Below are 11,517 nucleotides of genomic sequence, written 5' to 3'. Positions count from 1 at the left end.
GCAGGCGCGAGAACAAGCTAAAATCACCGACGGGGCCCCCATCAACCGCTGCATTACCGGGCCCTCTACTTTTTGCTGGCCGCCGTCGTACCACACTGTGGATAGCACGCAGCAGCTGGTTCCTAATTTTCACCAGATTTTTTGCGATTTAGGGTTGAGGGCTCAATAAAAATATATGAATTTATGGTCATCCAGTCAAGGTAAACTCTGTGGCACCACTTTTGCAAGGCGGATGATCAGCAGCATGACGTGTACGCAGCAACGGCCTCGTGTAGAAAGTTGCTGCCGCTGCTGTCGTTGCTGCATGTGCCGCGTTAGTGAAACCGGAAAGTAATGGTGACTTTGACCTGAGGGTCTGGCTAAGCAAGACAGCATTAAAGGTTAAATTAAGTACAGTGGACCATATGAGGGGTTGATGGCCCGCGGCGCCCGCGACGCATCCCATAAATCTGTTCATAATCTACTGAAGAAGACTCACAGTGGAGTCTTTAAAGTTTAGTGCCGACGGCTCCGGGTTTTGTGCAGACTGCGAGAGGCAGTGGCCACGGCACGCAGAAGGGGAACTGTGCTGGTGTATCAAGCTCATGCCCTAGAGCGCATGAGGTAGTGCGTTTGTTTGGCTGTTTTATTCTCCTTTGAGCAACAAAGTTGTTTTCAATTTCAGGCACACATCATGACAATGAAAAATAAACATTTACCTAGACACGGCACACACACACGAAAGCGTGGCGCGGTCTGTGCAGCCGGTGTGGGACACTGTCTAGAGATTACACTGGGCGTCCCTTTCCACTCAAGGGCCTATTTGTGCCCAAACTACAGGTAAATAAAATCAAATATTATATTTATACAAGCATAATATTTTAATTGATTCAGAAAAGAGTATTAAAAAAACATGAAAACCCTTTTCAGGGTGGTTGCAGTGCTGTGGTCCGCGGGCTTGACAGTCCACCGCAGTTGAAAGGGCGCGGAAGCGCGCCGTTTCCCGGCGTCTATGCATGGTATAAGAAAACACTGAGTTGATAAAATTAATTGAAGCACATTTGTTGCCAAACTTTATGTTCTATGACCTCAAGTCCGCTCTTTACGCCTAAGGGGAGGCCAAGCATCGGCTAGATCTGTGGGGCCTACTGGCGTGATCGAAGCCCGCCCGCAACAGCTGACCCAGGGCCTCCTGCTGCAGCTAGCAGCCCTAGCTACACCTGTGCTAGTTAAATTGAGATTATCAGCGTCTTGTCATCAGTATCAAATAAGAAAGATATTGGCATTGACATGTCCAGCAGCCACAGTGGCTGGTCACCGTCCCTCACCCTGCCAGTTGCAGCAGCAGCAATGCGAAATCTTTGAAAGTGACAACCCCTTTCAGTCTTTTCTTCGAGTTTTCTTCAAATACAACTCATTGTTAGGCAAGTGTACAGGTAGCTGTCGCTTTTCTCTCCAGCTGCCCACCGCTGTCCCATCCCATGCCGTCGCTCGGACGCGCAGCAGCAGCAGCAGCAGCTACAGCTGCTGCTGCTCTTTTCTGCCTCCACCAAGTCCCCGTTTCCTACGCTCTCCGCCTTACTAACTTCCATCAGCCCCTGGTCCGTAGCCTTCACCCACCCATAGGGAGCCACGGGGACCGCCAGCCCAACGGCCCTGAGCCCCATCAGGGGCCCCTAGCCAACGGCGCCCCCAGCGAGGACCTCTCAGCCACGAGGGAGCCCACAGAAGACCTCCCATCAGTACAAAGGGCCACCAGAGACTCAGAAGGATGGGCATCGGAGCACGGCTGGGCCCTGGAGGGACAACGGTCTGGGCTAGCTCGCCCAGCTAGCCGCCCAGCTAGCCACAAAGAAACGCCGCCAGCTGGCCAGCTCACCATCCACAGGGGCAGAAGACCAACTAGCCACTCAGATGAAGAACTAGCCAACAACACAGCTAGTGACCCCACCAACGGTTCAGCACACGAGCCAGCCAATGAGCCAGTTGACCAACCCGAGGCCCACCCAGATAGCCAGCCAGCTAGCCAGCCAGATAGCCGACCAGCCAGCGAACAAGATGATGATCCAGCTAGCGAAGCAGTCGACTTTCCAGCTAGCGATTTAGTTGGGAAGCCAGCTAGCGAGCCGGCTAGCGAACTAGCCAGTGAAGCCGCTAGCGTACCGTTCAGTGAGTCACGCGAACCAGCTAGCGAGTCAGACAGCCAATACACCAGCGAGCCGGCTAGCGGACCGGCTAGCGAGACAGATAGAGAGCCAGCTAGCGACTCACCTAGCCAAACACCCAGCGAGTCAGCTACCCACCCAACTAGCGAACAACCCAGCGAGCCAGCTAGCGAACCAACTAGCGAACCAACTAGCGAACCAATTAGCGAACCAACTAGCGAGCCACCTATCGAACCAACTAGCGAATCACCCAGCGAACCAGTTAGCGATTCACCTAGCCAAACACCCAGCAAGCCAGCTGGCGAACCAACTATCGAGCCATCTAGCGAAACAACTATCGAGCCACCTGGCGAACCAACCAGCGAGCCATCTAGCGTACCAACCAGCGAGCCATCTAGCGAACCAACTAGCGAGCCACCCAGAGAGCCAGTTAGCGATTCACCTAGCCAAACACCCAGTGAGCCAGCTAGCGAACCAACTAGAGAGACAGCTACAAAACCAACTAGCGAGACACCCAGAGAGCCAGCTAGCGAGTCACCTAGCCAACCACCCAGCGAGCCAACTAGCGAGTCACTTAGCCAACCACCCAGCGAGCCAGCTACCGGACCGGCTAACAAACCAGCCAGCGAGACAGCTAGCGAGTCACCTAATCAACCAGCCGGCGAGCCAGCTAGCCAGCCAGCTAGCTATTCAGATGGCCAGATAGATAGCTGGCCAGATGTGGAGCCACATAGCCAGCCGGCAATCGAAACAAGCGTCAACTCAGCCAGCGAGCCAGCTAGTGAGCCCGCTAGTGAGTCGGCTGGCGAGCACGCCAGCATGCCAACTTCCGAGTCAGCCGCTGAACTACCTAGCGACCTAGCGGCCAAGCCGACAGTCGACCACGCTAGTGATGCACCTAGCTTTCCAGCCAGCGAGGCAGCCTCTGAAATAGATGAAGAGCCCCCACACGGTCCAGCTAGTGAACCAACAGGCCACTTGAACGGCGAGCCAGACACAGAGTCAGGTAGCGAGCTGTCTAGCCAGATTGCTGGCCACGCAGACAGTGAGCCAGCTAGCGAGGCAGCTAGCGAGGCAGCTAGTGAGCCACGGAATGACTTTGCAAGCGAATCAGCTAGCAATTTAGATAGCGGGGCAGCTGGCAACATAGCTAGCAAGCCAGCGACAGAGACAGCTGAGGAACGAGCTTGGGAGAGAAAGAGCCTACCAGCTGGCGAGACGGCTAGCGAGACAGCGAGCGAGCCAGCTAACGAACCAGCCGGCGAGCTGTCTACCCAGCCATCCTTCTTCTTCGAGGACTCGGACGACGAGGATGACACCTACAGCCCAGAGCCGAGCAGAAAAAAAATTAGTTATGGGGAAGAAGAGATAATGAAACCCTCAAGCACGAGCAGACAAAGACTCTCGCGTAAACAGTACAGTGCCAGCAAACGCCCAGACCAGGTAAGACTACAATATATACTTATACGTACATACATAGCTGCAAATGTATACATAGGCATACGCCAGGATAGATTAGTTTAGCTGCGTCTATGCATGCTTGTATTATTCGCGTTCAAATCCAAATATCTAAACGAAAACGCATTTGCAAAAGTATTGACGGCGATATTTCCTCTATTTCCGTATCTGGATACACACACACACACACACGTATATATGTATATACATATATGTATATATCCATATATTTGTATGTATATATATATATATATATGTATACACAGATACACATACGTACAAAGACGGATGTACACATATGCATACACATGCGTGTATAATATATATATATATATGAACCTTACATACGCAGTCTTGCGAGGGATACGTATTCTCTGTTTCAAGCAGAGACCTGTATCATGGCACCCTGGGCGTGCATCGTTAAATTTAAAGTGACACTGCACAATCTTATGCTGACTGGACGAGAGACCGAGCTTGTATAAGGTTAACAACTGAGTGTGCACATGCTTTGCATGCATGTGCAAATATCCCTTTTGCATGTACACATTTTTTTGCAGATAAATGTGTATGTATATACACTTTTGCAGATAAAGGAATAACTATGCACGTACATACTGATTTGATAACGATGTGTTCATTACAAATGTTTGGAGTGATTATCACTATATTTTTAGTGCAACTATCATAATCACCACTGCATTATCACCTCAACTCTCACCACTTCGCATTTCAGTGATACTGCTTCAGCATGGCTTTTGCCATTTTAATCTCTTTATTACTGAAGCAACAGCACACATAACAATAGATAGATAGGTAAGAAGACACACGCTCTGTTTATAATTTCGATCTTGCTGTTAATTTGTTGTTGCGCTAACGTCCGCTCAGCAGCAGTACGCGACTCGAAAGGAGCAAACGCTCACAACGGATTTTGAGAATATGGGCACGGATAGATGTGGGTCATTCTTGAGCCTCCCTAACTTATACTTATGCCTGGTTGACTACGCATTCTTTTCCCATCATTTTGTTTTTCTTGTTTTGAGTGCTTTCATTTAGCTTCACTTATACTTTTGCGGGCTTTGTGATTTCTATGTGATTGCGTACGAACCGGCAAACGCGAATTCCTTGGTGAATGGTAAATAAGCGGTATGTTGTCTTTCTTTTGTGCAGCGTGGATTTCCAAAAAAGTCGAATCTGCCTCAGAAGCCCCCGTGCACCGACCTCGACTGTCTATACAGAGCGACGAAGACATATACGCTCAAGCAGTGGACACCATACCTGGGATCGGCAAGCAGCACAAAATGAAGCAACAGATCTTGCGATGGCGTTGAGAATTTCCCGCATGCTCTATATGTAGTGTGATAATGGGGTTGCCTGTCCTTGCGTCTACAGTATAATCGGAAGACAGTGCAATATGCACGTCACAGATGAACCACTTTTAGGCAGACGCACCAGTAACAGCTATATTGAAGTGTATAGGGCAGTGGATACATGCTTCTTCGACAAAAACGAAATTGAGGCACCCCCTATTTGCAAATGTATATATATATATATAAGCATATTGCACATGACCACACGTGCACAGTTTTGTATCTACAACTGCATATATATGCGCAGATGAGCCGACACAGTTGAGAGCAGCAAAAAGGGATAACATGCTATACGAGATTATACTACGAGGTAATACAGCAGACAGCCTGAGCAACGAAAGGGACCCCTGTTGCTGCTGCCGTTCTCAGGGTTCCTGGGCTCTGGCTACAACTTGGTCTTTGGAAACCCCCTGGGAGACGACCACACTCCAGGTGACCCTGGCTTCAGGGCTCCTGTGATAGCTTTTGACTGGGGCCACGACAAAGAGGGAGTCTCGGCCGACCTAACTACTCTGCAGCCCAAGGGAGGATATATACGGCCTTACGTCTCCTGCCAGTCCGCTGAAACGGTGAGGCTCTAGAATTGAGAATCTGAATTTTCGGGCTAAGCGCCAAGGGCATGTAGTGTGGCAGTTGGGCCTACGGCCCAGGCACAGCTTATAGAGCTAGAAGCTCAGGGCTCATTGTTTAGCGCGTATGCTTTTAGCATGCGGCCTTTTGGCGGCGTTTGCTTGTTCCGACTCTCCTCAGCCCAGCCTGGTGCATTTTATTCGTCGATTAAAAGGTTTGTGCTTGTTGGTTGCGGCTTGTTGTTGTCCTAGATAGAGGAGATAGAGAGCCTGAAGGATTATGTGACGGATTTGACGGCAGACGCCCAAGTGGACGGAGTGCTTCCCTATTTGCCCTTCAGCGGCAGCCTCAACTTTCGCAAGATAGCCGACGAGTCTCTACGGAAGCAGAATAAAACATTTATGATGCGGGCCTACTGCATAAGATATGAGGCAGGCTTCGCAGCCATTGGCCTAGCCAGCAGGTAGCTCGAGCTGTAGCAATGCAACTTTACCTGTCCATTTCTGCTTCTGTTTATAGCGCATATATGAATTTGGTGACGGCGGCAGCAGCAAGAAGCGCTAAAGGAGAGTTTCAGGGGTGTTGAAGATGCGTGTTACCCCTGGGGTGGCAAGTGCTGCTTATCCACTGGCTATGACTGTGGCTCCAGAGACGTGGGTTGGTGTGACTGTTGCTTTTACCCTTGCGGATTCTGTGGCTGCTGCTGCTGCGGCTGCTCTGCTGCTGTTGCTGCAGCAAAACCACAGAAGCTTTTAACAAGGCAGTTGCAAAGCTCCCCAGCAGTTTCCCGAATACACCAGAAGGCAGCAAATGCACCCCACAGATATTCAAAAGTAATGCACAAGCCACAGGATGTACAGACGCCTCAATCGTGCAATGGATGGAATTCTTCTCTGACTTCGGCACACATGTTACCACCAACATTAAGCTCGGTAAGGCCAAGAGCTGGTGGCTTTGTGGTCCACGGCTTACTGCTCAGCCTTTAGAGTTATACTTATTTTGGTAAGGGCTTAGTGTGTGGGCCTTGTAACGCTACTCAAGGTTGCGCATCGCGGTCGGCTCTGCAGTGCTCTTCATACTGCTTCTTTTAGAAACCCCAGCCAGGCTAGTGCTGAATGTGGTGGGATGGGATGATGGCCTCTTACGCTACGGGTTTGTAGCTTCAGCGAATTAAAAGCATCTAGATTATTTCGTCAACACAGGGCCATGGCTGTCGCTGCTCGCTTGCTGCTCCTGCTTAATGGCTGCAGGAGGAAAGATAACAAAGCAGATCCGCGTCCTGAAGGAGCACGCTCAGGACCTTCTAAACAAAACTAAAAAGGGCAATGGCTTAGCTGAAATTGCCGTATCTAAATTATTCTCGTGAGCGATGGGAATAAGAAAGGCTCAAATCTACAGCCTTTTAAATTGAGCGAACTGCGCCTCACGCCAACCACTGCTTCCACTGCAGAATGTGCACAAATCGCATGATAGCCTCTGCTGCGGTGTGTGCTACAGCTTTGACGGATCCAGCAACAAAGCCTCCCTACAAAACGATGCAGGCAATTCATTTGGGGTTACAGCATCGACTTTTGTCGTTGGGGGCAGGCCTCCCAAAGACCCCTCAAACCCTCAAGAGCTTTCACAGTGGGAAAAATCAGTGGCTGCCCTTCCGATGCCGGTAAGGCAGCAATGCCTTTATGCAGATGCATGCAAACACTCCTGAGAAAACGCTCGTAGTGTGTACGGGAATGAAAGTGCACATGCATGCGGAAATACATGCGCATATGCATTTATGCGTTGCTGCATCCTTACATGCAAAAATACATGCACGCATGCATTTTTGCATGCACGTAAGCAGCAATGCATGCAACATGCATGCACGCGCGTACGCACACAGTCACGCATACAGACATGCATTGCACGCTTTTTCCGGAAAAACCAGTGGAGGCCTGGAGGCACGGGCTGATTGGCGGCTCATGCGGTGCAGTTGAAAAGGCATGCGTTCAATCGTATTTTCTGCTCTCATTCACGTTTTGCTTTTCGTATACGCCCACAACCACAGACAGGCTCATACAGTGTTAGGCATATATATTTGTTTAGACGTTCTCATGCGCCCCTGTCATTTTTACAGGTGCAGTACCAACTGCAGCCACTGACTCGTCTCTTGCCTCAGCACCTTCATGCGGCCTACCGCAGCGCCAGCTCCTTCTACTCTCAGGCCTTTGGGTACAACAAAGACGACCTCGCTCTACTGACGGGATCGTCGGAGGCAATCACAGACGTTGTGAGCACTCACTGACAGCTAGTTGTGCTGCCAGGATGGCTTGCTGTCTAATAAACCCAATTATGGCCGTTGGATAGCGACGTTGCAAACCCGGCTCAGTGCAGAGGCAGCTAATTGGATTGTAAGAACAGGAAGCTAGGCAGTCCGTACAACACAGCTACCTCGCTCTTAAAAATGCAGTTTGCAGCATTTACACGACGTCTAGCTGTTGCGTGAAAACCCCTCAGCTAAAGCGTGGCCAGCTGGCTTTTGGCGCTGGTAGCTTCCGAATCTACGCAGCATACGACTGCATTTAGCTGTGCCCGACTTCAAGGTGCCTAGCTGTGCAACAGTAAGGAGCTGCAGCAAATGGTGTTGAGTACACAAGGTTTGGGGATATGGGTATTGTGCTCTTTTACACCTCAGCTGCGCAGCAGCTCCACTGTTGTGTGGGCTGGACCTGCTCCCGGGTTCGTTGATTGCCCGAAGGGCAAAAAGATCCTCTTCGGGTTTGCTGCTCAACTAAGCATGGATGCTAATGGGCCCCCGTTGGCTATCAAGAGCTGTCAGAATGGCAGGTAAGACCATTTTTATTTGGCGAATTTGCTCCTAATTCGTGTTTGCTTGGACTAATTTTGGTTTCGCTACCTCAGTTTTGCACCACCTTTAGCCCATTTTGAGGTATTTCGACTCTAGGTAAAGGTCCCGGACGCCGTTTGGCAGGTCTCCGCATCCCAGCTGCCCTCAGTGCTGCACAGTGTAGGCTGTGCAGAGACTCCATAGCCTTGACCGTAAACTCTAGAGCCCTCAATTCAGATGATAATGTGCGCATTCTTGTAAGGGCTAGGGATCTGACTTTATGTGCAGCCACCGTTGCGAAGGTACCAGTACCACCAGTGGCGAAGCGCGAATTTGGGCTGTTTGCGGCGACAAACCGATTACCTCTTTGGAAACCTACAGCGTTGTAGATCCCCTCGTAAGCTTCAATTAGCCTGTTGAGGCCCTATTTTCTTCCAGCTCAAGCTCAGCCTATGTGTATGCAGTAAAGTCATTGCTCTTACTCTATACTGACACAAACTACTATGAAGCGGAAAATCTAGTTGTTACCTAGTAATAAACTGCTTAATCCTGAAACGTTGCGCGCCACGGCACCTTGCAAAAATGGAACAGCCAAACGGAAGAAGACCAGCAGAAAGCTTAAAATGGAAAAAATGTCATGCCGTTCCTTGCTTTGCATTCACGCTTCACATTTAGTATTATTTTAGGGTCTTAAGATATGAGACCTTAACATTTAGCATTTACAGCAAATGGGCGGACCTTTTACACTGCTTCAACGTATGTACTTGTTGTTGGGTGTAGAGCGCCGCAGACTAAAAGCTTCGTTGTAGGGATTCAGCGCTCACTGCTCAGTACGGTTTCTCCATTTCATTCCATGACTAGGAAGCCCGCACTATAGAATTCAGGATTTTGGGTTCGGTGTGTTTGCTGCAGCCTGAGACTGCCGTGGGGTGCAGCCAAGGCAAAGAGGCTTTGTTTGGCCTCCAGCTAACCTTTATGTATGATAAAGCAGGCTTAGCCAGCGTCAGCGTGGTTCATTGCTCCCCAGGTAAAACCGGCTCCACACCTCATAAAATACCTTATTATAGTCAAATTTACGGCAGCGGGAGATTAATTAAGCACGTTCAGCTTAGCTGTAGTAATACTGTAGTGATCATTCAGTGTAGAGCCCCCTATTCAGGGTGTGGGTTACGGGGTTTCGAGTTAAATGCTAAGCTCATCTGATGTGAAGCTGGGCTGCAGGTGCTAAGGAATGCCACTACCAAGACGTGGGCTCCGTGCCCGAGCAGACTCAGTCTCACCATTTGTTTTATGCAGCCTGTGTAGATCGCGAGCTGCCAGGTAATTGTCTTCGGAAGCCTGAAGAGCGCACGGTTTTCTATGGAGGGAGTTTCTTCTATTAAGCATGCTGGGGTTCTGGCAAAGAGTTTGGGATGCTTCCCTTTCAGGCTTCTTAAGCACTACGTTCTAGTGTTCAGAGTGAAGGCCACAGGTTCCAGCGCTAACTCAGTGTTTGGGTGGTCTCGTTCCGCAGGTCTGCAAAATATGTTCGTGGCCTCCAACGCGGGCGTTGTGGGCTCCAGCCAAACTGTTGATCCTGCTAAAACGGCGGCCGCAGACTGTGGAGCAAACGGCTCCAATGTTGCCGGTGCGTCTCCCTGGTAGTGTTGTGTATTTTACTTCGCCCACTTGTTAGCTATCATTATCTACTCTTTATTTTCATTTCTTGGGGATCGCAACAGGAGCTGCCTTGCATGATACCTCACTTCTACACTGTATTATATGTATCAAACGTTATGTTTGTTGACGCCGCAGTACGCCATGCCTCAATTCATTATCCAGCACATCACTGTACTGCATTGAGCTCACAACCCACTGCAAACAGCCATGTCCCGTGCTGCAGGGTTTGCTCTGGAGCTGCACACCTTAATGCCGCTGGTGCGAGCCGGCTTCAACGCGTGCTCTGTGGGATACCGCTACTGTGGGCTTAAGACCTACGTGCTACCGCCAGCCCTGGAAGTTGAGAAGCTGTGGGGAAAGAAAACGGGGGTGGTGCGCCACAGTTCAGCTGCATTTGCCCTGTGCGCGCTCAAGGAGCCGACAAGCACAACTGCAAAAGACGATGAACTGCAGCAGCAGCAGCAGCAGCAAGAGCTAAGCAGCAGTGAAGAAAGCATAAGCGAAACAACTGATACGGCAGTAGAAGCTCCAGCGCCAGTAGCAACAACAGGAGCAATGGCAACAACAGAAACTGCAACCAAGGCAGGAAGGCGACGCAGAGTGAGAAAAATTGCGTAAGCCCCAAAGGGGGCAAGTCGTGGGTGGCTGCGATGTTTGGAAACGGAAGTGATATTGTGAACGTAGAAAGCACTATGAATGCATATAACCACAATTCATCTACATGGTATGCTAAGCGCAGTCACTGAACACTTAACCATTCCTTTCGTAGCTACGCTGGAGGTTCGCTCCCTCCCCATTCCGCATCGTCTGTCAGCGTTATGCAAGCAAGTGTACGGTACATGATATGCATGTGTTAGCACATGTATAGAGTGCACGCTAAGGCTGTGTACGTCAAGCCGTTTATACCGTGTACTGGTCACAAGGGAACCGCCACCGCCCTCAAGCACCCAGCAGCCTGTTATAAAGCGTAATGAACATACACCTCAGCTACTGAAGCTGGACCCACTGAAATGGTTAAGGGTCCCCTTCAGATGGGCCCCCTTCAGTTGTAGGGCGTTGCCAACTATACCTCAAAGAGTTGTTAGGTTTTCCAAAGGGGGACCTGAGGCTGCGCCCAGAAGAATGGCGCAGCCCAATGGGTGTGAATGCAACAGCCCCTCCCTAGTACCGGTATACCGGCTCTGCGCCTCTCCCACTGTCTAACTCGAACGCCGGTAATTAAGAGCGGCAGCACAACGCTGCCATAGCTAATCTCGCAGCGGCAGCACACGCTGCCCCCGCAGTTCATTCTCACACTAACCCACAATTTTGTTTTATATTGGCATTTCCACCCCGTCAACTGTATACTTCAAAAGCAACAAATCTATCTTTGTCATCCTTCCTCCGGTGCAATGCTGCACCAGCTCGCCTCACCCGCAGTTGCCACTAGTTTATATCCTGTCTACCTTCTCCAACTAACTACGTGTGGTCAGTTGAGGTGCTGCAGCAGTAGCTG

The 11,517-nt window shown here is 50.2% G+C and overlaps 1 protein-coding gene across 1 annotated transcript; it reads left to right on the top strand.

The window, feature by feature from the left end:
• Window positions 1-1,460: 1,460 nt before the first annotated feature.
• Window positions 1,461-10,640, top strand: ETH_00025550 (PT repeat family protein, related; the record flags this gene model as incomplete). The annotated part of the gene is made up of 14 exons (XM_013373272.1): window positions 1,461-3,587; window positions 4,488-4,554; window positions 5,339-5,538; window positions 5,791-6,002; window positions 6,275-6,471; window positions 6,790-6,901; window positions 7,037-7,199; window positions 7,653-7,805; window positions 8,211-8,362; window positions 8,652-8,760; window positions 9,276-9,390; window positions 9,585-9,683; window positions 9,877-9,990; window positions 10,246-10,640. The coding sequence occupies 14 exons, from the start codon at window positions 1,461-1,463 to the stop codon at window positions 10,638-10,640; spliced, it is 4,215 nt and encodes a 1,404-aa protein (XP_013228726.1).
• Between the last annotated feature and the right edge of the window lie 877 nt (window positions 10,641-11,517).

This window comes from Eimeria tenella, genomic scaffold (assembly GCF_000499545.2).
Source record: "Eimeria tenella Houghton genomic scaffold, Eth_scaff129, whole genome shotgun sequence".
In the NCBI taxonomy this organism is placed as follows: Eukaryota; Apicomplexa; class Conoidasida; order Eucoccidiorida; family Eimeriidae; genus Eimeria; species Eimeria tenella.
This window is presented reverse-complemented; position numbering and strand designations above follow the sequence as displayed.